The sequence below is a fragment of the Myotis nattereri genome, assembly GCF_964212035.1.
Source record: "Myotis nattereri genome assembly, chromosome: 6".
Lineage (NCBI taxonomy): Eukaryota > Metazoa > Chordata > Mammalia > Chiroptera > Vespertilionidae > Myotis > Myotis nattereri.
In genome coordinates this window covers 74000241-74025635 of record NC_138081.1, presented here as the reverse complement: position 1 = coordinate 74025635, position 25395 = coordinate 74000241, and the positions used below count along the sequence as shown (strand labels likewise).

General features: G+C 41.8%; 1 protein-coding gene across 2 annotated transcripts in view; it reads left to right on the top strand.

Moving 5' to 3' along the window:
• Window positions 1-269: 269 nt before the first annotated feature.
• The window catches only part of HECA (hdc homolog, cell cycle regulator), a gene marked incomplete at its 5' end in the record, with an annotated part of 50656 nt that continues 25530 nt past the window's right edge, over window positions 270-25395 (top strand). For both annotated transcript variants that reach the window (XM_081093999.1, XM_081093998.1), the window contains one exon: window positions 270-543. In XM_081093999.1, the coding sequence (XP_080950125.1) occupies window positions 270-543 (274 nt within the window). The remainder of the gene's footprint in view (window positions 544-25395) is intronic.

Sequence of the window (25395 nt, the reverse complement as noted above, 5' to 3'; positions counted from 1 at the left end):
CAAGCCGGAGACCCGCCTTTTCCCTCCTGCCCCCGAGCGTCTCGCTCGCGCCCCGAACCCGCGGCGCCCGCGCGGCTGCGAGTCTTGGTGCCGCGCGCCGGCGGGATGGCGCGGCGCGGGCCGCACGGTTAGACGGGTGCGGGAGGAGCCGCCGGCCCGCGCCCTCCATTCTCTCCGTCCCGGAGCCGGCAGCGCTCAGGGTCCCGAGCGGCCGCGCCGCGCCGCGGGGAGCCGCCTTCGCTGGCACCGGGCACCTGGACGCTCCCGAGATGCCCAACCCCAAAAACAGTAAAGGCGGACGCAAAAACAAACGCGCCAACAGCAGCGGGGACGAGCAGGAAAATGGAGCCGGAGCCCTGGCAGCGGCGGGCGCGGCGGGCGCGGCGGCCGGGGGGGCCCTGGCGGCGGCGGGCTGCGGAGCGGCGGCGGCGGGCGCGGCGGGCACCGGAGGCGCGGCGGGCACCGGAGGCGCGGGGACGGGCGCCGCCAACGCCGCCGCCGCCGCCGCCGCGGGAGCTGCAGCCGCGGGCGACTGTAAGAACGGTAAGACGGGGCGACGGGGCGGGCGCCAACTTCCTCCCCGACGGGCACGGCGCGGTGGCGGGGCCGCGGATGGCGCGGGCGATGCGGGGACAATGCGAGAGTCAGGAAGTGCGCACCCCGCCCCTCCGCCCCGCCGCGGCTGCCCCGGCCCGGACCCCACGCCTGTCGGCGGCGACGGATCTGCGGCCCCGGCTCGCCGGCCGCCTGCGCCCCGGACGACGTGGGGCGCCCGGGTGCCCGTCTGCGGCCACGCTACCCTCGGGCCCTGCTCGTGGTGCCCGCGCTGGCAAAGCCTCGTGTGTGCGCCCGGGCCGGAGGGGTGGGGGGCGTAGAGCTGCCCAAGTTGAGAAGAATGATCCGATTGAAAACTTAGGCACCAGTTCATTCTTCCCAGCGCTCCCCTCACCCCCCGCCCGAGGGAAGAGCCTGAAAGCCCAGCAAATCCGGGCTGGCTGAGTCCATGGCCACAGGTGAAGCGGCCACAGAGACATTTTTACTGTAGGGCGTGTGTGTGTGTGTGTGTGTGTGTGTGTGTGTGTGTGTGTGTCGCTCTTTAATCCTGTTCTCGCTTGAGGAAGGAAGAGAATCTGAACTTGACTTCCGTTCTCAGCCCGGAGTTAAAAAAAAAAAAAATCCACTATTCAATTCTGCTTCACGTTTTTAGAAGGAAGCCTGATACTCCTAGGTAGTGCCCGAGTGCACCTTTGGAGGGGCACACACAGAACAGCGAAGATGTGACAGGGTTGCTGATGTCATGACAGGGACTAGGCTTTGCTGGAGGGTGCGAGCGCTTCACTTACTTGGACAGTTCCTTTGCATGCCTGTTGTGGTCCGCCAGATTTTCCGGGAAGGGAATACAGGTAGCTTGTAATGGAAGAAGATTAAGATCTTTATTTCTGGCTTTTACCTTAGAGTTTTCAGCTCTTGAATCCATTCTTTATGTACACCAGTCGCTTTTTAAAACGGGGCACCTGCACTTAGGAGAAACCCACAGTGAAGTGTTGCGGGTTAGAAACAGAACAGTAGGCCTCACTGGCTGTGCTTCTGCAATATGGGCATAGGGAGTTTCCCGAATGTACCGCATATGTGAATGTTTAGGTACTACAGCGTTTGGCCAGACTGTCTTCTCCGTGTCCTGTTGTTTTCCTGGCTCTAAACTTCATTTTGGTTTTGATGTAACAGGGGGAGGAAGACAGACTCCTGGCTCAGCTATTTAGAACTTTGTCATCTTGGGAAGGTCAGTCTTTCTGAACCTCAATTTCCTTGCCTGTAAAATTTAAAAAGAGAGAGAGAGAGAGAGAGAGAGAGAGAGAGAGAGAGAGAGAGAAATATACTGATTATATTGTCCCCCTTAGAGGCTTATTGTGAGGCTCAAAGTGTCCTTTCTCCACCCCACCCCTAGTTCTGGCCATTTTAAAGGCTTGTTATTTTGGTAAGAGCTTTAGTAAAGTTCCTCAAGAAAAGTGATAAACAATGATCGAAGTCATTCATTCATTCATTCCAAAAATAGTAAGCCCTTGCAGTTACAAGGTCCATGTTAAGTATTAAAGGGGGTAGTGGTAATCAAGGGAGAGGGCATGGTCCTCATGGGGCTTGTATTCCTATTCTGGGGGTGGTTGTGGCTTGCCCTACTGTTTTTGTCTTTTTGGAAGCTTCAAATTAGCTATTTCCTTTTCTTTTTTGTCCAAAAGATTAGACCACTTTGTGGTGGTGTGGGGAAATTTTGTTTTTAGGCTGGTGGTATCTCCTCATTTGTAAACAATGTCCCTATTAACTCTCCTCTGAAATGGCAGAAGCAGGTATATTTAGCAGTTCTGTATATATCTATGTGAAGTTACGTATTTCTGATTTGGAACTTGTTTTATTAATTGAGTAGGGGGAAAAGGGGAAGAAATGGGCTAAACATTGCCACAGTCAGGGTTAGAGAAGCTACAAACTTAACTTGTATTAGAGCTGTAAGCTGAAATTTATGATCCCAAAGTCTTGGTGCTGACATGGTGTGAGATCTCAGTGAATGATCCACCTTCATTCGAAGAACTCTTACTGCAGTTGATAATAACTGAACTTGGATGCTGAGACCTCCTGTGTGCAAAATGGATAAATAAGGAAATTGCAGATGCTTTTCATTTTACCATTTAAAGCTGTGCATTACAACGTAGGGGTGGGAGAAGTAGCATTGTGGATTTTTAAAGGAAGGGGCAAAAGGTATGTGCCAACTCTCAAAATCAACTGATAAGGCCCAATTATTTTGATTTTTAAAATGATATTAATGGGACTATTTTTTAAAAGATATATTTTTATTGATTTCAGAGAGGAAGGAAGAGAGCAAGAATCATTGATCGGCTGCCTCCTGCATGCTCCCCTACTGGGGATCAAGCTGACAACCTGGGCCTGTGCACTGACCAGGAATTGGACCATGACCTCCTGGTTCATAGGTTGATGCTCAACCACTGAGCAATACCAGCCGGGCTAATGGGACTATTATAGAATTTCTAAGTATATTTCAAAATTTTTTACTTAACTGTGATTGATATTAGATTTTGTGGTTATGAATATTACAAATCAAACAATTCTTCCAAGGATGTAGTAAATCTACATTCTATTAAACTTTAGAAGGTTTGTTCTCACTGTTTGAGTCAGTTGTGATCTGCATTGCAAGCATACAAACTTATTGATTTCACTAGAAGTTAATATTTATTTGTAGTTGCTTAGAGTTTATAGAATGGTTTCATGTCTTCTTGGGCGGTATGGCCGCCAGGGCAGGGTAATATTAATTATTAGTTACTCACTGTTTGTCAGTAGGTATAAATAACTACTTATCCTAGAAAAGCAGATTATTAGCTAGGGAAAGCTTAGGGAAGTTTGGTCTGGTTGTAGTTGAAGAAGTTGAACCAATTTTCATTCTTGGATAAGTTGAATATTAATAGTAAGGATTTTGTATCCCAATAAGAAATTTATTAATACATTTGTATATTTATTTATTTTAATCCTCACGGGAGGATATGTTTTCATTGATTTCAGAGGGAGAAAAAGAGAGAGAGAGAGAACATCAATATGAGAGAGAAACATCAGTTGCCTTCCATATGCACCCCAACTGGGGATAGAGCCCACAACCTGGGTATGTGCCCAAACAGGAAATTGAACCCACAACCCTTTGGTGTACTGGGAAACACTTCAACCAATTGAGCCACATAGGCCAGGGCTGTGAGTACATTTTTAGGTACCGTTTGTTTATGTTTATGAAGCTTTGGCAGGGATTACAGTAAAAGCACTATCCTCCTCCTATATAGTAAACATCTGTCTGCACATACTCTGATTGCAGGTGGACAGGATCTGCCAGTCATCATTTTTAGGATGTAGTAATCCCACAGTTGATTATGACTGTGCAGTTTCATTCTGGAATTCTGGTTCCATTAGACCTCCATTTTTTTGCTTCAGGCCTAAAAATATATGAACCCTTGATCATAGTATCCCATTTTCAGTGGGCCTGGATCCCAAATCCTTTTGGAAGTTTCTGTTTTCTGAATGGCCATGGTTTACCACTCACTCCAGCCTGCCACCATAACCCCTGGCCTGCTGAGTCTGCCTCAACTCATTTAACAACTCTTTCTAGGAAATGGAATTAGTTTATAATATAGGGATTGGCTTTGCATTGGGTAGACCTAGATTCACATCCTGGCTCCTCAAATTACTTCCCACGTGGTCTAGAATAAGTCATTTGACTTCTGTGAGCCTCAGTTTCTGCATATTTAAGCTGGGGTTGTAGTGCCTGCCCATACTTATCCAGTAAGATATCTCTCTCTATTTACCTATTATGTCTGTAATACATATTACATACTTATATGTAAGTATGTATGTCTATAAACAGTGTCTGAGTTATAAAATGAGCTTACTAAATGTTAGCTGTTTGTCTTAGGTCCTGGAAATGGTCTCTGAGATGGAGATTGACATGTAGTTTACGGTGGCTGCTCTTGGCATCATTACTAGTGGCGGCGTGAGGGGAGCAGGGCAGGGGGAGGAGTTGAACTGTGATGCAGTGATAATGGAGCTCTGGAGCTGGGATGGCCCTGCAGAGTTATCTAACCTGGAGGCATGGGGGCAGGGCCTTTAACCTTCCCTCCCCTACTGACTGCTTATTCGCACCTGAGCCGCCCCAGGGAAGAGGGTCTCACCGGAGGTCTCTTAGCTGGAGACCCTCTGTGGAGAGGGACTGAATTGAGAGCCTTTGGTTCCAAGTGAAGGAGAGCCTCTCTTACTCCCCTAGCATTATGGGTTCCTCACTTAGCGCCATTCACCTGAAACAGAGGTGTAGGCTTCATGGGCCAGGTTGGGAGTTACCAACCATCATAACATTGTTTTGATGGGAATATGTGTTCTGAATTCCATATGTCTGTTTACAAATAGCTTTTTAGAGCAACACCTGTTCCTTATAGACTGTATGTATGTGTGTGTGTGTGTGTGTGTGTGTGTGTATATATATATATATATATATATATATATATATATATATATGCCGACTTAGGCTTATATCTATTGAAAGGAAAATGAAGAGTGCTTGCTGATTATTTTCTAATCAAGGAATATTTATTGAGGGTGTAAAGTATATAGACCACCATTGCGGTCTTGGAAGACATTTTCTTGTCTTATCTAGAAATTACTTTTGTTGGATCTTGAAAATATCTGGTACTTTTGAGCTTGTCTTTGAAATCCACCTTTGTAATGGGCATTGGTAGAAAATATTGCCTAATTCATCAAAGATTCATCTTGTGCACTTTGTTTATTATAGTAAGAACTATTCTGTGCTCTGCTAATGGTGTTTTATTCACAGCCCTTACTCTTTTTCTCTTTACTTGTTGCAGGACTTGAGCTTAAATTCTAGGAACTAAACCTTTGATGTTAGCTTTCCTTCAAGTCCAAGAATATATATCATCTGTAAAGAAAACTGAAAACAGTAGATAAAACTGGGAACTCTGCAGCTTAATCCTCCTCTGAGCAATTTAAAGAACTTGAAGGCACCAAAAGGAAAATTTTAGGGAAAAAAAACCTGTCCTGATTGATTTTGATCACCAGTTCTTTAATATTTTTAAGGGGTTGATTCAATTAAAGATATTTTGTCATTTCATTATTTTACCAGTCATAATATGGGCATTATGGAAGAAAATTTAAAAAAAATAAAGGGGATAGGCAAAGTTCTTTTTTACTTTCTAGTCAAACACATAATCCCACCAGTTGGATCACCATTGTTAACGTTTTGATATATATTCTTGTAGTCTTAAAATTTTTGTTCTCACAGACAGTTTTTGAAAAAAGAGGACCATATATTTTACTAGAGGCCCGGTACATAGGATTCGTGCACTGGTGGGGGGGGTGGGGGAGCGTGGCCTGCGGGGATCAACCCACTGAGGAACAGCCACTTATCCCACTGTGGGAGTGCACTGATCACCAGGGGGCAGCTCCTGTGTTGAGCGTCTGCCCCCCTGGTGGTCAGTGTGTTTCATAGTGACTGGTCGACCAGTTGTTCTGGTCGTTCTGCCATTCGGTCACTGGGCTTTTATTATATAGGATAATCTGCTTTTTACACATACAATATTTTGTGGGCATTTTAGCAGAGCCAGAAATTTACCGGTGTGTCACCACTTTTTTTTCTTGTTAATCCTCACCCGAGGATATTTTTTCATTGATTTTTAGAGCGAGTGGAAGGGAGGGGGAGAGACACAGAGAGAGAAACATCGATGTGAGAGAAGCACATCGATTGGTTGCTTCTTGCACTCACCCCGATGGAGCCTACAACCGAGGTACATGCATAATGTGCCATCATATGTCTGCATTTGATCATTCTGCTATTGTTTGATCTCTAGGCATTATCCAATTACTTTCTTAGAATAAATTCTTACCTGCTATGTTAGAGGATATGCATATTATTATGACTTTTAATACATGCTGACAGATTGCCCTATAGAAAGGTTGTACCAGTTTGACCCTGCTGTGGTCAGAATGCCCTTTGCTCACGGCCTCGCTAATCCCTGGTTCTTACTCTTTTAAAGGCATGCTGGAGAATTGCTAGTACCCCCAAATGTCTCAGCAATAGGCGGGCCTCATTGGACCGACAGCCTGGAGCAGATGCTGCCACACTGAGGGGGACTTCCCAAGCATTTATGGATTTCTGCTGGGGACTTATGTGCTCTTTAGTGATGAACAGATTCAACAAAATATTTATAATGCTGAGTGATATTTTAGCAGGTGGTCTTAGTTAGTGAAGATAGAAGCATAGGCTTTGAAATCAATCCTGTTTGTACCATTATTCTAATCTTCAGAAGGAAGGTTGAGCATTTTTAAAGTTTTAGTCAAAAAGCATGTGTCTTGAGCTGACCTGGGTGTAAACCTTATTTATAAGGTTTGCCCTAAACTAAGGTGTTAGTTTGGGGCAAGTTACTTAATAGTTTTTTGGCTTCCATTTTCTAAATGCAGCCCTTTGGAGTGTTTTCGAAGATTAAGAAAAATATATGTGAAAAATCTCGGCACAGGGCCTGGAAGATATGGTTACTGTCAACAATAGCTTTATAAATTTTATGATTTTTTCCAACCTTATTCAATAACAAAAGCTCTTAAGCTGTTATGCTCTTGAGAACCGACACTGAGACAATAAGGTGGTGGTGAAGGATCTGTGACTATTATAAGAGAAAAAGACGGGTATTTACAGGTTTTTATTCAAGTACTGATTTAACTATAAATGATCTGTTCTTTCCTCACTATCTTTCTCTGATCATAGTGTACCTGGAAAAATCAGATTACTTATTTAAAAAAGAAAAGAAAAAGTAAAAAGCGAAGTGTGAAAATGGTTACATCTTCATTTCTTCATTCAGTCACTTATCCATCTTGTATGTGTTGAGTGCCTGCTATTTGCCAGGCACCTGGTAGGCTGTGGGATTACAAGGACAAAGGAACTGGGCCCGAGGTCTTTGGCATCGATGGGAGCCTTTACAGAAACAAGTGCAAGTAGGTAATTACATGAACGACACAAGGGCAGCTGTGAAATAAAGTGCAGGATCTTCTGAGGTGGTCAAATACTGGATTAAATGTGGGGGTTGAATTCAGTGTGAAGATGTGGAGAAGTGAAATGAGCATGTGGAGTTGAAAAGTCGCTGAAAGGCGTTCAGGAGCTCAGTGTGTTCTTTAGGGACCAGCCAGGGCTTAGTAATACCCTCTCTCCTCCAGGCAACAGTTAGAATAATTCATTCACTGATTTACTTGTTCATTTGTTTGCTTATTCATTGTTTTGTTCATCTATACACTCATCCATTACTAAACATGTATTATGTGCTTACTCTCTTCTGCGACTGGAAGTATAATGTTGAATTGTACCTATGAGTATCAGAATCTGCACCCCCCACAGGCTCTCGGTGAAGCTGGGATAGAGACATGTATGGAAACACCGGAGCCACGATCATGTGCTATGGGTGCCCAGTGGGAAGAATAATTTGTTTCCTGGCGGAGGGACAGTTGAGCCAAGCCCTGCAGGAAGAGAAGCAGTTAGCTCTGCAAACGGAGGAAGGATGTTTCAATCAGAGGGAGGTGGGCAAGAGCCTTGAGTTCTGGTTGCTGCCGGGAGTTTGTGGCTGGTTCGAGGTAGGACGCGAGGATGGAAAAGGAGGGAGCCAGCCAGGCAGTCAAATCTGGATGTTCTGTAGCCAGTGCAGAACTACCCCGGAGGTCTTTCGGCAGGGACAAGGTCAGTTGCATCCGCAAAAGGAAATAAATATAGGTTGTTGACAAGCTAGTCAAGGATCGGCAGTCCAGCCTGCCATGGACCCTGGATTGTGGGTTTTCAGTAAAGCAGTAGGCTGGTGGCACATACGAACTGCTGTTTTTGCACAGCAGGGTGACAGTGTCTCCCAAGGCTGCTGGGTGCAAAGTGTGTCTTAATTGTGGGCACCAGCATCCCTGTGCTTCCGAGCCATAGGAGGTTAGCTAATTGAGGTTAACTTCAGAGAACCAAATGCCAAGGGAGGGGTTGGGGCCATAGGAGCACAGATAGGCTTTTCTCTGGGGGCGGCGGGTAGGGCTGTCCCTGTGGTTTATTTTTCATACTTTGCTACAAAGTGTATATCTCTATGCCAGGTTGGACTAATTATCTTGGTTTGTCATTTTGCTTTTATCATCAAATCAGTTTTAAAACAACAAACTCATGGTGGGGGGGTGAGGTAATTGCTTTGTACAAAGTGACTGTATGTGTGTTTTAATTCTGTGTTTCAGAATGCTTCCAGTTTTCAGTAATTGGTGAAATAGCAACTTGCTTTATTTAATCAACATGATGTTTTAGCTTGATTGTACTTGAGAGGTTTTTATAAACTGACAAAAAGTGAGTAGCATTTGTATTACTTAATAATTATATGTTCTGATTTATCAGAAGTAGAAAGGGAAACAAATTATTTCTGCTAAATTATATTTATGAGGATAATATTTGAAAACAGTTGCAGGAATTAAAGTTAGAAACAAGAAAGATTAAGAGGAAGTTTAAAGAAAAGTGAGGAAAGAGGAAGACATAAAGAGGAAGTGTTAAATGTTAATCATGTAATTGTTTAGACTGTAATCAATAAGAAAGTTAGTATGGTTCTCATATATACTCATAATACAGTGTATTTCACAGATTTAAATTGTCAGAGAAGAAAAACTTTTTCTCTACCCTCTTAGGTTCAGTATTTGGAGGCCTGCAAATTAAACTGACAAAAGATAGTTGCAGAGAGAAAAATCAGATTTAATCACAGAAAAAAAATGTGACTCATAGGGGCTAGGCCAGGGGTTAGAATTTGTGGCATACATATACCATCTTCATAGGAAAAGGGGAGGGGAGAAGGGCACTTATGGGAAAACAAATGACCTAATAATAGAAGAGGATGGAGAGAAAGGACACCTTTAGGAAAACAAATAACTTCTTGGAAAGACAAATGGTTCTAAGAGAATAGCTGGGAGATATGACAGTTTTGCGACAATGCAGTTCAGTGTGGCGTGGAGACTTATCTCTGGTGATAAGAGTCAGTCTTCCCTGGTTGCTTCTAGGGAGGGGATTTATGACAATTGAGTTCTTTTGAGAGGCCTTTCTTTTTGGCAGGTAGGAGATTTTGGGAACTCAAATGCCTTCAGCTCAAAATAGTTTTTAGGCCACGATGGCATATTCTGGACCCCATCAAAATATATTGCAACTCAAATCATGTTACCCCTATAATAGCAATTATAGATAGTCAGATAGCAAGAGATAGTATCATAGTTCAGTATTTTTATTTTTCATTTCGTTGGAAATTTATTAGAAATTGAGAGCCTTAAAGCGTATGACTTTATAAAGTTGATAAAGAGGATGAATTTAGACAAAAGTTAGTAGGATATCAAATTGCTCATGAGTAAGGGAGATATTTGCTACATTTTAAAATGTATATTTTGCCCTAAGGGTAAGCCCAAGTTTGCTGATGCTTTACCTCATGTCTCTTCAAGTTAAAGCACTCTGGAGAATCTTTTGACATTGATGCTGAAACTGAATCACAATCTATTTTAGGTTTCTAAATCAGCGGTCCTGAATGTAATGATTATTTCAGTATAATTCTTAGTAGAACTCTGTTATAACACAATTTCTTATTAAAGTGACACTCTCCTTGTTATGCCCGACAAAACTCAATGTCTGGGGAGAAATGGAAACAAACTGGGGAATGTACAGAAGCAAGTTCTGGCTATTTTTGATTGGCAGCAGGGGCAGTTTGTAACCTGGGAGACTGGGCTGGGGATGGTTGGTGACGGTTGTTAATGAACACACACGGTGTGCCAGAAGCCATGGAGAGAGCCTGGTATTGGGAACAGGAAGTGTCTTCCAGTGGTAAAGGCAAGAACGTGCACGCCTAACACGAGGCAGCTCCAAGAATTCTTTCCACTGGTTTCCAGCTCCTCAGATCTCCTTATCTGGCAGCACTTACGTATACACTGCCGTAACGTTAGCCCTGTGGTGGTGTGGTCCGATTCTATTAGGCCTTCGGTTTTAGAGGTCCAGGTGAGGTTTTGCAGTACAGAAGCCAGAAAGGTTAGCTTCCTGGGTGGTAGGTGCGTCAGTGCTTCAAAACCCATAGAATCAAAAGAAAGGAGAAGTGACCGTTCCCAGTGATAGGAACGATGATGGTCCTACCATTGCCCTTTATTGAGAGCTTACTAAGTCCCGGTGTGACACCTAGCAGTCTGCAGTCTAGGTTTGAGGACGAGGACACCAAGCTCCCGAGACAGCTGCCTCTCCTTCAGTGAAGGCACATTGGGCCAGGCCGATGTGGCCCGATGCCACAGTTGGATCCTCTTTGATGTTGGATTCAACTTGACTGACACACACGTGTGCATAAAATAAGTTTTTACGTAGAGGACTTAAGTTCAGTATAAAACAACCAAGGAAGCAATAGAGCCGTTTAACTTACTTTTCAAAGGTCTCATGCTTATCATTTTGACACTTGAGCTGAAATTTAAATTTGTAAAACAAGAAAAGACCTGAGCAAGGAAGCACTTTGCCCACACCTTGTGTACTCATGATCTGATTCCTTCCCATGATAGGACTTATGTTCTTGTCATTGTGGAGACTGTGAACATTTGAACGGGCACTTTCTGTTCTGAATGGGTCACGTTTCATAAATGAGAACTGATTATCTTCATTAGGCTAAAGTCCTCGAAGAGGCATCGCTGGTCACAAGGCCTGCGGTTTCTCAGGCTTTGGTGCACCTGGCCAACCCATTCTCCAGAAAGGGTTTAACCTCTTCATGCTAACACTGGCCCAGCACGGAGTGCTCCTTTCTTCACACTCTTCAGCATGAATTTTAATAACCATTTTTGGATGGATGAACCCCCCCGCCCACATTGTTATTTGTATCTGTTGGATTTTATGTATACTGCTCGTTTGCATTTTTTTCTGTTTGTGTTTTTGGTCCATTTCACTAATGGGATATTTGGGTTCTTATTGATCTGCATCGGTCTTTGTATATTCAGGATACTTTTTAAAAAAAATATATATTTTATTGATTTTTTACAGAGAGGAAGGGAGAGGGATAGAGAGTTAGAAACATCAATGAGAGAGAAACATCGATCAGCTGCCTCCTGCACCGCCCCCACTAGGAATGTGCCCGCAACATGGCACATGCCCTTGACCGGAATCGAACCTGGGACCCTTCAGTCCGCAGGCCGACGCTCTATCCACTGAGCCAAGCCAGTCAGGGCTCAGGATACTTTTTGATGTACATTTTCCCCTGTTTTATGGGTTGTTTTTTTTGCTGTTTAATATGTTTTCATTCATTAGAAATGTTACAGTTTTGTATGATCACAGAACATCCACATAGAGAGAGAACTTCAAGAGGAAGATAGGGGAGAGTGAGGCAGGTTGTCTGTGAAATTGCTTGTAGGAAAAGTGGTTGAGCATGGCATAACATTCGTGACTGCGTTCACTTGGGCATCAGTGCACAGTAATGCTGTTACACTTGTGAGGATCTGTTTCCTTTTTGTATTTGATTTTAGAGGCTCTTTCACAGAGTTGGTTGCAACTCCTGCCGCCCTCTCTGACCTCTTGACCCTCAGCTTCCCTGACCACTACTGACCAATTGACAGCCGAGCTTCAGTGCTCAGCACCTATCACTTCCTGTACATTTCTAAAACCCCTTGAAGTTTTTTATTCCAGCCTGTTCCCAGGACTTTGAAACTTTTACATAAAGGCCCATTATTTCCTTATCACCTCTTCTCAACAACCAAGCTGCAAACGGAGGCCTCTTGTAGGCTAAATTGCCCGTGACCTCCTTTTGATAGCAAACTTAAATGCTGAATCCTAAGAAAGTTCTAGTTTTTCTCATTCTGGCATTTGGATTGGAATTATATTTGTATGTTAATAAGATGAGACCATAGCACTCAATTGAAACAAGAGTGTATTCCCACCCCCACATGTTGATTTGGTAGCCCTTGGGCTTTTTCAGACGTCTGAGATTTGGGAAAGGTTCCCAAACTGCTTGTTCTACGGATTGAGATTGGAGATTTGGTTATAGCTTGAGATCTGCCATTTTGCCAGGCCAAGGAACCTTTCTGAGTTTAAATGTTCTTATCTTTAGAAAGTAAGGATAATATGACATTGTTTGTGACTAAATCTTTACAAACAAACTGTAGAGATGTTTGAAAAAGCAAATAGTTGTGTCAAGATTTGGGGTTTTTGGTGTTTTCTGGTTGGGTTTTTGATTTTTAGTTTGTCATGTGGTAGTGTGGCTGCTTCCCAATTTGTAATGAAATGCACACTCTGGCTAGTTGGAAGAACCCAGGCAGACCTTTGCTTTCCCCAGTGGAGTTTGCAGCAGATGCTCTCCTAAAATCTGTATTCAGCTTCCTTGGGGGAGCTTTTAGTTTCTCTTTAAGTTCAGATCTAGGAGTTCTTGCTGTGTGCATTTTCCCAGAGACTGCAGTGCTTGCCTGCTGGCCTCAGGGTAAGTCCAGCTCCTTGAATGAGTTGAACTTTTCTGTAGTTTCTGAAAAAGACCTCTCTGACCTCAGAGTAGGGAAGGACTATGGCAGCTGAAGCCTTGGGGAGGGTTTTGTTTTCTTTCTTTCTTTCTTTTTTTTTTTTTTTTTTTTACCAGTGTAAGTATAGCTGACTTGGGGATTTTTTCTTGTGATCTGTGAATCATTCTGTACCCAGGTTTCATTATAACAGCAGATTCCACTGTGACTTTAACCATTTGATTAACAGAGCCTTGCTTTTGGCCTATTGTACTACATGATTTTTGAGTAGATGCCTGCCTGTATTTGTAATCATGACTCAACATAGATCGTGTTTTGATTCACTTCAGGCCTTTCTGCCTTCTGCTCTTTACCTACCATTAGGGCCTTAGAGAGTCGGAGTGTAAGTGTTATTGTAAAAACATTAAAAGGCTTACTTACATATGACTTTAATTTGTTTCCTTACTTCCCTTTTAGATTTTGCATTTTAAATTAAGTTAAAGAAAAATGAAAACAAAACAAAGAAGAAAGAAAACAAAACAAAAACCAATTTATAGAGGCTTACAACAGATTGGTGGTTACCAGAGGGGAAGCGGGTGGAGGGAGGGTGAAATGAGTAAAGGGTTCAATTGTATGGTGACAGATGGAAACTAGACTTGGTAGCAGCATGATCTAGTTCATGCAGATGTCAGTTTATAGTGTTGCACACCTGAAACTTTCATAATGTTATAAACCAATGGTTACCTCAAAAAAATAAATTAACAGAATTGTGAATATATCAAAATGTATTACGGAGTTATTCATAGTAATTTGTATAGGCATGTGATTCTTGGCATGTGTATATATACGTAAATATATCAATGTGTTTATATTGAATCTTGGTTATTGGGATTTGGTTGATTAAAAACAATTTGTAAGCTTCACCTTTGATATATTCATATTAAGAAATTTGACTTTGGTGTAAATCAGTTTTTCTCATAACTTATTTTTTTTAACATTCTATGAGATATGTAATCTAAGGAATACTTGGAAGAAGTTTTAAAAAATATATCTTTTAGAGAGAGAGGGAAGGAGAGGAATAGAGAGATAGAAACATCGATGAGAGAGAAACATAAATTGACTACCTCCTACGTGCACATTACTGGGAATTAAGCCCAAAACCCAGGCATGTGTCCTGACTGGGAATCGAACTGGAGACCTCCTGATTCATGGGTCACTGCTCAACTGCTGAGCCACATCAGAAAGAATTTTGGAATAATTTTTAAAGAATTAATTTGAAATGTTTTTCTCTTGACAGATATGGAAATACTATTTAGAATTCATTTGAAATATAATTATATGTATATTTGTATATATTTACATATGTTAATAGAATTTTATGTAATATGGCAAATTCTCTTATGGCCAGATTTTTGCTGTTTTATAAATGATATATTACTTTTTCCCTCTAGTTTAGAAATGAATAGTTTTGAGTCTTTGTTAATGATCATACCGTAAAATTACATCTGTGTTCTGTAAGAGTTAGTAATTGGGAAAGGAATGAATGTCTAGTTAAAAGGAAAATACCGGCACGTTGGACGTTGTTGATCAGTGGTTAGAGTGTTGGCCTGCACACGAAAGGTCAAAGGTTGCAGGTTTGGATCCTGGTCAAGGGCAAGTACCTGGGTTGCAGGTTCCAGCCCAGTTGGGTATATTCAGGAGGCAGCTAATCACTGTGTTTCTTTCACCTGGATGTTTCTCTCTTTCCCTCCACTCTCCCTTCTTCCCTCCCTTCCATCTCTCTAAAAATCAATGGGGAAAAACATCCTCTGGTGAGGATTAACAAAAACAAAACAAAAAACCCCCACGACATCGCTGGCTTAATAATATATCAGTGGGATCTAAATTTGCAGTAGGAAATGTTATGAGATGCTCTCTTAAAAACAAGTCATATCATAACATGCTGTGTGAGTGTACTTAGATGATGCACTGCTAGGCCAGGACTTAAGACATGACTGATTTGTGAGTCTAGTTTTCATTTTTACTGAGGCATGTATAAGACTTAGACACGCCTTCTCCTTTGACAAGTCTTTCCCTGTTGAAACAGATTCTGTAACTTGTTTGGTTGCTGAAGTCCTGGCCTGCAGTATGGCCCCAGGCAAAAGCTTTGTCTTTCTGCCTAATCCCAGCAGAGTGACTGCTAGGGTGGGAGGGATCGCTATATACATTTTCTCAGGTTTATTTTGAAGGGAGGGTAGGGGGCAGAAAGTATATTTTTCAGGGAGTTCAGTAGGGCAGTAAAGATACATGGAAAACAAAGGTAGGGAAATGAATTGAGCACTTTGTGCTGGGGTGTTATTGGTTCTAAGTACAGTAGTCTTAAAATCATCCTGGCAGTTGGTACGTTGACCCAGTTCATTGACCAAACAGGGTCCTGGAAAGGCAGGCTGAGTTTTTGTTTCTCAATGTCAGTGCTTTTTCGGCTGTCCAATTTGATAGTCTCTGTACTGGTAGAATCCTTTTTCTTTACATTGTTTACAAGGAAATTGCTTTATTCTTATTGATTGACAAGTAGACCTTTGCTCATGACTTATTTTTCTTCAGTTTAGCAATTCTGTTAGCTTGAGTAGATTTACCTCATTGTCTATCTCTGTTTTTAAAGAATGCAAAGATTGAGGTCAGGAAATCTTTATATTGTAGTTGGGTTTAAGCACTTGCTTCTTTAACTTGGTTTTCCTTATATCTAGTTTTTAAGTGATTCTGAGGATTCATATGGTATTGAACATTTTGAATAAACTTACTCGTTGAATGACCTTGGGCAGACCACTGAAGGATCACCTGGAAGCGGGCTCAGGAAGAGTTTGTAGAATCTGAACGAAGGGATTGCTTATTTCTGTTTGTGGAACTTCGGTATTTTTAAGAAACATTCAGGAATAGCTATGAACATTATCTTCATCCTGATTTTCAGCCTAAATTAGGTTTATTTTGGGTCCATGTCGTTTTGGGTCCTGACATGGCCTCTGTTAGTTAAGGAAAATATGAATTTCTACTCTATAGACAACAATGATATATTTATATGTAATATTGATATATTGTTATCAGAGTATTGAGGCCAGAATGGGAATAAAAATTAGGTAAAATAGAAACTGATAGGTTTCTGCTTAGTTTGAATTTGAGGCGTGGTAGGCTTGTGAGTTTTAATTGAAAGTAAGGAAAGAGTGGGTCTAGGGGAATAAACTAAATATATTGAGTGTTAAAAGCCCAAGTTGTTAAATATAGTTGAAGGGCTCTTTTTTTTTTTATGTGAAGCTTCCATGTTTATTTGGATAGAGTGGTTTGTCTGAGTAAAAGTCTTGTGTTTAAACCCTACTCTAAGCATAAAAAAATGTTTAATTGATTGTAATCGCCATGTACTCAACTTGCTACCCATTTTGGAGCTGTCTTACATTACAGTAACATAAGGGAGAATAAGCTAAATCAGAGGTTAAGATAGATATGCTTAAGTGAGCTTGCTATAGTTCCTATGCTAATTGAAGCAAGTTGAAAAAATATTTTTGTTTTAACTTTTCTTTATATATCAGCTTTAGTGTCTTTTAAAATTTTTTAGTAGGAGAAGGTGCCGCAAAATATTTGACAAAATTTATTTAAAAGCCTCTTTAGTTTTCAGTTAAAAATATTTACCAGTTAATTAAGAAATGATTTTTAGGCACCTAGTAAGTGGTGGTGTGGGGCACCAGTGGGATGCAGTTAGTCTTCTAACCAGTCTGTGTCCGCTTCTTCTAACCCGCTTTGGGTCATTGCTGAAGGAGAGGTTTTGCTTCTGGACCTGGTAGACGGTGGAAGGGAGGAGGCCTGATTGTGGAGTTCCTTGAATGTATCCGAAGGATTTGTGACTTTAGTCTGGGGGTTTCTGAAGTGCCTGAATGTGTGTATGAGATAATCATAGTGTAATTTTCAGAAGGCTGATATGAAGGTGGTGGTCAGACTTTTTGTTTTTTATCCCCTAAAAGAATTTGAAAACACAGAGTTGTCCTTGCACATTTGACGTCACATCAGGTTTTTTTTTTAAAGGTTTACATAAATCTAGAGGGTATAGTTTCCATTTAATTGTAAACATTTCCATTTAAATGTACTAAAACAGAATACAAATACATTAACTTGATAACCATTATCAGCTCTTTAAAAATAATAATGAGAAATTTTACATTTTTTCTTCATTTCTATTCAGTTTTTCCCCCTAGAATTTGATCCTAAGATGGAGTATTGTCCTGCTTGAAAGCTCTTTATTGATCATCCTATCATGCTTTTCTATAAAAAAATGTATATAAACTTAAATTTATATTGAGAAGCACTTCTGGAATGGCAGAATAAGGACTTCTAGAAGTCTGCTTCTCCATAAAGACAATGAGAACACTGACAGAAATGATCAAAATAACTTTTTCAGAAATCTGGAAATTAACCAATAATCCCAGGAGTGTTCATTGAAGGGAAATGACTGACTTCTTAAAGAACAGTGAGTTTTGTGTATGTTAACTTGCTCTATTCCTACTCCTCCCCAGCGTCCAGTAGCTTAAAAACAAACAGTATAGTAGTCCTTGGAGGGGGAAGAATAGGTTAAGAGCTACCCCAAAGCCCTCGACCTAGAGAACTGTCACTGTTTGACCTTCATGGAAGCCCCCTGATAAAGCCTCATTCAGAGGCTTTATTTGACCTGACTCAGAGATCACGCAGTGGTAAAAGTGCTATCCTTGGGTGTCTGTTGAAAACAGTCAGCAGTAATTGTTTAATATGGCCACTGCCTGTAGCAGTGATACCAGCGGGGGCAAACAAGAGGTGGGCCAAAAACTTAATGAAGTTATATTGTGAGTGAGAGATCCGTAGGAGCTTTGAAAAGCTCTGACATATTCCTGGTGCTTTGGAAGACCAGTGTGCATACCCAGGAAAGACCTTGGCCTCATTCTCTCTTCTGGCTGACCTTGAGGCTCTGAAGAAGTAGGAAAGTAACTGTTGAAGCAATGAAGATGTGCCCCAGCACACACACAGAGCCCCTGGGCGATGTCAGGGTGGGAGACTTACTGGGGTGGAAGCCTGGATGATCAGAGTACTTGATGCACCTAAAAGGCATTTGCATTTACATTTCATGACAAAATGCCTTGTACTGATTTAATAAGACACACTGCACGCCAGACCTCCCCGCTGGAATCTGATCTAGAGGAGTGTGTGGACATCATCTATGAAATCTCTCTTAAAATTTGTTTCCCTTAGTAGAGCTTTTGGAAAGTATTGAACAGCAGTGAATTATGGCTTGTATTCTGTGACAGGTACCTGGTCTGCACATGACCCATGTTGCCAGCTAATCATGCTGCCATATGTTTTACCTGTTGGACGACCAGGGTCAGCGAGGAGGTAAAGCCATTTGTCTTTTGAGCTGAGGCCATTGGGAATCAGAGGTAAGGGGAGGGGCCCACTCCACCATGGCCTTTGGTCTCCAGGTACTGTTGAGCCCACCAAGAGAGAGGAAGCAGGCTAGGGTTTTGGGGATGCCGTGCTGTAACTCAAGTGGTAAATAGGGATCACATATGAAAATAAGATTTAGGAGTTTTTATTATGGCCAAGGCGAGGATGCTGACAAGGGTAATAAATCAATTTCTGTCTTTTTTGGAGTCTTTAAAAATGGGATAGTTTAACAGTGGTCTGGACAGTTTCTCTGCAGTTACATATAGGCACACATACATGCACACACTCATGCACACTTAACATTTAACCTGGAGTACTGTTCACATTTTAAGACTCTGAGTTGGTTCTGAGAACTCTGGGTCCTACCCTTCCTTCAGGGTGAGTGTTGTATAGTTCTCTGTGATCCAGCACTCTCACTAAGCTGACTGAGTAGACACTCCAGTGGTTGCCCATGGCTAAATAATACAGACTTTGCCGTATTAGTCTAGTTAAGTTACTACATAAACAACAGTACCAATAGTATATCCAGTGAGTAGAAGGAACTGATTTCCGGAGTTGCCATCTTATGTTATTAAAGTGTCCAGTATTCAACAAAAATGTAAGATACTCAAGAAAATAGGAACATAGTATGGCTTATGATCTTCGCCACCATTTCCATCCCCTATGCTAAACTCTGCACTCCGCACTGGGCACATAACAGGGTTCAAAAACAGCATTTGAATTGTCTCACATTGATTGCTGGCTGTAATTGGCTGATATTCAGATCCCATGAATTTCTTTCTTTTGTAGTAAGTGTTGACAAACCCTGGTGTTTCGTTTTTTATTTTTTTAAATTCTCACCCGAGGACATGTTTTTATTGGTTTGAGAGAGAGAGAGGGGGAGAGAGAAACAGCAATGTGAGAGTGAAACATTGATTGATTGTCCCCTGCACAGGCCCTGACTGGGGATCGAACCCACAACCTGGGTATGTGCCCTGACCGGGTTGGAATTAAGGTAACCTTTCTGTGTACTGGACAATTCTCCAATCAACCGAGCCACACTGGCCAGGGCTAAACCCTGGTGTCCTTATTATGTCTCCTAGAACAGGGTTCTGATTAAATGATAGCTTTTTAAAAAAAGTCATACATTTGCCCAAACAAGTTTATTAATAGCCTGAAAAATGCAAAGGTTTTTTTTTTTTTTTTTTTTTTAAAGGCAATAGTATATATTCATTCCAGGAACAGAAAAGAGGAAACTGGGGATGCTGATGTCATCACATCTATGCATAGACTATTATCAATATTTTCTGTTTCCAAATACTCATTTGTGTATATTCTTCTATATTTTTCATCATTCTGTTTACTCCAGTGTTTGAAAAAAGATGAAGTGAACCTGCTAGACTGGCAAGCTTCAGAATCCTGTGTCACTGCCAGGAGAAGATGCCCTGAATTTGCATTGATGCCAAGCAGGGAGGCAAGGGCTGACTAGTGTCTTAGAGAATGTGCTCAGAATTCCAAATAGCACTGAGCTGGTCAACATTCAAAGAGTGACACGAGAAAGGGCAACCCAAAAAGTAAACAGTTGTTTACTGGCAGTTGTAATCAAGGCAAAAAATGACGGGTTCACAAGGGATCATGAGATTAAAATTTAACTGTTCAAGAACCTGGTTAGTGAAACCATAACTCACTTTTGAGGACTAGTTTGGGTTTAAAATAAATTCAAGCCCTAACCGGTTTGGCTCAGTGGATAGAGCATCGGCCTGCGGACTGAAGGGTCCCAGGTTCGATTCCGGTCAAGGGCATGTACCTTGGTTGTGGGCACATCCCCAGTGGGGGGTGTTTGTCTCTCATCGATGTTTCTAACTCTCTATCCCTCTCCCTTCCTTTCTGTAAAAAAATCAATAAAATATATTTTTTAAAAATTAAAAAATAAAATAAAATAAAATAAATTCAAGCCCTTGTCTTTTCTTTTTGTTTCATAGTTTTCTGTTTGCAAAAAGTATAAGAAGATAATAAGCAATTTTCCTATGAAAGCATTTTGGATTTTTTCTTTAAAGCAAATGAAAGTAAAATGCAAGGATTTTCTTTGTTCACTGTGGAAATAATATTGCATCTAGAGTAGTGCATAATATATATGCATGTACATGTGTATAAAATTTCAGGGATAAGGCTATATCTAGTTATTCATAGCTCATGTACATAACTGAATATGTGTGCCTTATTTCAATTGACATCTGTTATAAACTTATTTTTCTTATAGTTCTTATATATGAGTATACATATATAATTTTCCTAATTCTTATATCTAAGAATTATATTATTTTCTTGTAATTCTTTTTTGAATACATTTTTTATTGATTAAGATATTACATATGTGTCCTTATCCCCACGTTACCCCCAACCCCCCCCGCCCCCCCGCTCATGCCCTCACCCCCCCGTTGTCCATGTCCATTGGTTAGGCCTATATGCTTGCATATAAGTCCTTTGGTTGATCTTTCCCCCTTACCCCCACCCTCCCCTACCTTCCCTCCAAGGCCCGACAGTCCAATCAATGCCTCTCCGTCTCTGGATCAGTCCTTGTTCATCAGTTTATGTTGTTCATTATATTCCACAAATGAGTGAGATCATGTGGTATTTATCCTTCTCTGACTGGTTTATTTCACTTAGCATAATGCTCTCCAGTTCCATCCATGCTGTGGCAAATGGTAAGAATTCCTTTTTCTTCTTCCTCTTCTTAAAGAATATCTTTCAGCATTTCATATGATGCTCATTTGGTGGTGATGAACTCCTTTAGCTTTTTCTTATCTGTGAAGCTCTTTATCTGACCTTCAATTTTGAATGATAGCTTTGCTGGATAAAGTAATTTTGGTTGTAGGTTCTTGGTATTCATCACTTTGAATATTTCTTGCCACTCTCTTCTGGCCTGCCTGGTTTCTGTTGAGAAATCAGCTGACAGTCGTATGGGTACTCCCTTGTAGGTAACTGACTTTTTTTCTCTTGCTGGTTTTAAGATTCTCTCTTTGTCTTTTGCTCTTGGCATTTTAATTATGATGTGCCTTGGTGTGGTCCTCTTTGGATTCCTTTTGTTTGGGGTTCTCTGCGCTTCCTGGACTTGGAAGTCTATTTCTTTCACCAGGTAGGGGAAGTTTTCTGTCATTATTTCTTCAAATAGGTTTTCAATATCTTGCCCTCTCTCTTCTTCTGGCACCCCTATAATTCTGATGTTGGTACGCTTGAAGCTGTCCCAGAGGCTCCTTACACTATCTTCGTATTTTTGGATTCTTTTTTCTTTTTGCTTTTTTGGTTGGGTATTTTTTGTTTCTTTGTATTTCAAATCTTTGACTTGATTCTTGGGATCCTCTTGTCTGCTGTTGGATCTCTGTATATTATTCTTTATTTCAGTCAGTGTATGCTTAATTTCTAGTTGGTCTTTTTTCATATCCTCCAGGGTCTCACTAAATTTATCGGCAGTTTCCAGAAAATTCTTGAAAAACCTTATAAACGTGGTTTTGAGCTCTATGTCCAGTTGTTTGCTTTCCTCCATTTCTTTCATTTGTGACCTGTTTCTTTGTCTCCGCATTTTTTATGCTTCCATGTGTTGGTAGAGTGGTTTTGTGTGCTAGGTGTCCTCTAGGGCCCAGTGGCTCAGCCTCCCCAGTTACCTGAGGTGGACACTCTTGGTGCACCCCCTTGTGGGCTTTGTGTACAGTCTTGTTGTAGTTAGGCCTTGGTTGTTGTAGGTATCACTGGGAGGAATTGACTTCCAGGCCAATTGGCAGTGAGAATGAGCTCTGTCTGCAGTGGGAGAACTTCTGTGCTGAAGACACCCGTCTGGGGCAAGACTTACTTCAGTGGGGCTTTGGTGCTCACTGAGTCTGCCCCTGAGTGTGTCCCTTATGGATCTGAGGAGTTGTAATCTGGATGGTCCCACTCTGACCACTGGGTACACTGGCTCTTGGATCTAAGGAGGTGCTAATTTAGTCTTTGCCTGAGGTTACCCAGCAGAGCTACGAAAAGATCTGCAGATTCCCCTTCCTTTTTTGGAATTTGGAGGTGCCCAGATGAGGCCCAGCTGTGAAGCAATGCAAGCTGCTGTGGGTCCTTGGGCCTTCTCTTGGAAGTTCTGGGTCTTTCTGGCCCAGCTGTAATTTGTTAGGTAATTTTCAGGTTGCAAAGGGCCAGTGCATTCATATGCAAAAGCCTCTGCCGCAGCCTGGGTGGGGCGGGTCTCAGGGAATCAAAGGGCAGAGCAAGCAGCTATGGCTGATCCTCAGCCCTGCCCTAAGGGGCCGTGAGTCTCAGTGTCCCGGTAATTTAATTGCTGCAAGCACCTCTGAGGGAAAGCCGCCCTTGAGTTCCGAGTTCTGCCTGCTTCCAGACAGTCCAGTTTCTCCCTGTATGAGTCCTGGGTCCCCAGAGACTTCCCGGAACTGGAGTTCAGAGCAGTTGGGAGCTTGTGACTCCCTCCCGATTCAAAAAGACAGCCGCGTCCTCAGGTACCAGCCCCTTTCCACGCGTGCGCTCGAGCCTCCGTACCTTTGCACTTTACTTCCGCAGCTCCTGAGTCTCAGTGTGCTTTTCTCTTTCCTTCTAGTTGTAGAATTTCCACTCACCCAGCCTTCCTGTATTTCTGGATGATGTCTGTTTTGTCTTTTTGTTGTATTTTTGAAGTTGTTGTAGGAGGCAGCAATTTCGGTGTTTACCTATGCCGCCATCTTGGTTTCTCCCCTTGTAATTCTTATATATGACTACATTATAGGATTAATTTACCAGTGAATATGACTTTTTTTTGTATTACTAACCATTTTTACGCCATAAGCATCTATAGACACAAGCAGTGGACCTTTTTAAATTAAATTAAAAATATCGTTGCAGTTAACTGGTTAAAACAAGTTACTATTATAATTACTAATGCCATTAATAAAGCCCAGATAAGAGCAATAGTTTGTTATTCTCACTATTAAGTTGTTACATTGACATTTCTTTTCAAAAAATTTAAAAAAACCTTTACTTTTCAATTGCAATTTACATTGAATATTATTTGTATTAGTTTCAGGTGTACAGCAGAGTGGTTAGATCATAATATAGATTATAAGTGTTCTCAGTATTTCCAGTGCCCATCTGGCACCATACATAGTTATTACAATATTGTTAACTGTGTTCTCTGTGCTGTACTTTACATCCTTGTGCCTATTTTGTAACTACCAATTTGTGCTTAATCCCTTTACCTTTTTCACCCAGTCCCCCAGACCCCTTCTCCTCTGATATCCATCAGTCTGCTCTCTGTGTCTATGAGTCTGTTTCTGTTTTCTTTGTTCATTTATTTTGCTTTTTAGATTCCACATATACATGAAATCATATGGCATTTGTCTTTCTCTGTCTGACTTATTTCACTTAGCATAATACCCTCTAGGTCCATCCATGCTGATGCAAATGGCAAGATTTCATCTCCTTTTTATGGCTGAGTAACATTCCATTATCTATATGTACCACAGCTTTTCACGCCACTCATCTATTGATGTGTAGTTAGGTTGCTTCTATATCTTGGCTATTGTAAATCACACTGCAATGAACATAGGGGTGCATATATTCTTTTGAATGACTGTTTTGGGTTTCTCGAGATATGTATTCAGAAGTGGAATTGTTAGGCCATAAGGCAGTTCCATTTTTAATTTTTTGAGGACCCTCCATACTGTTTTTCATAGTGGCTACACCAGCCTGCATTCCCACCAACAGAGCATGAGGGCTCCCTTTTCTCCACATCCTCTCCAACACTTGTTTGTTGACTTATTGATGACAGCCATTCTGACAGGTGGGAGGTGATATCTCATTGTGGTTTTAATTTATATTTCTAAGTTGTTACATTGACATTTCCTAAGTAGCCATCCTAAGAAGATGGGATCCGTTGGACTCTAGTTGTCAATAGTGGTATGATCCAGCAGCAGGTTTAGATTATGTGGTCACATCTTTATCTCTTGTCATTTCTCCATTCATTGCTTTTTCCTCTGCCTCTCCTCATAGATCTAGTCTCACAGGTAAATATGATACTCTCCTTTTCATATTTGTTGGAAATGAACTCGCAGATTTGATAGGTGAGGGAGGAGGATAACAGCATCCCAAGGAGTCTAGGCTTTGTAGGTTACAGCCAAGGAGAAGGGACCCCTTGGAAGAAGACAGGGTCGGGTAGATTTTGGATGAATCCAAGCCTACTTCACTATGTCTTAGTATCACCAGTGAGGCTGGGAGCAGGTGGGGGTTGGGAGGACCTGCATGACCAGGTGGGGCAGGAAGCACTGGGGTGGGGGACTCAGTTGGCTGGCAGAGCACTGAGTGACAGGAGCCAGCCTAAGATGTGTTTGAGAGAAGAGCTGAGAGAGAAAGCAGGTGAGATGGAAATAGGTGGAGGCCCAGGAATGAATGGCAGAGTGAAGCTGAGGGAGCTGAGCCAAGGGGAGATGGTGAGAGGTGTGGGATGGGCGAGGTGAGCGCCTTCAGGACCAGGAACTCTCATGTGCTCATGTGCTTGTGCCACAGGTGCTTCTCTGAGGAGCCAGCACGGGGCGTGTCAGAGAGGGTAGCCATTCAGGAAAGGTGTTGTGTTTGTGGGGCTCTTGGCACCAGTGGGTCAGCATTGGCCTCCCCTTTCACTTCTCTCACCCTTCTCTACAGACTTTGGAAAGTGAAGAGGGAGAGGAGAACCTTGGTAACATGTCAAGTACAGATTAACATGTAGTAGGCAAAACTGAGTTGAAAGTTATGGGAAGAGGTGACAAATGGATTTTTGTTTTGATCATTTGTACCTTCCTTCTTCCAAAAATAAAGTGGCTTTCAAAAATACATGTAATACTTTAAGATAAAGAATAAATGTGAGAATATTAGTTATAGGGGCAATACTATTAGGAAAACAAGTGGATGTCCTGAGTCATTACAAGAGGTAGGTCACAAATTTGG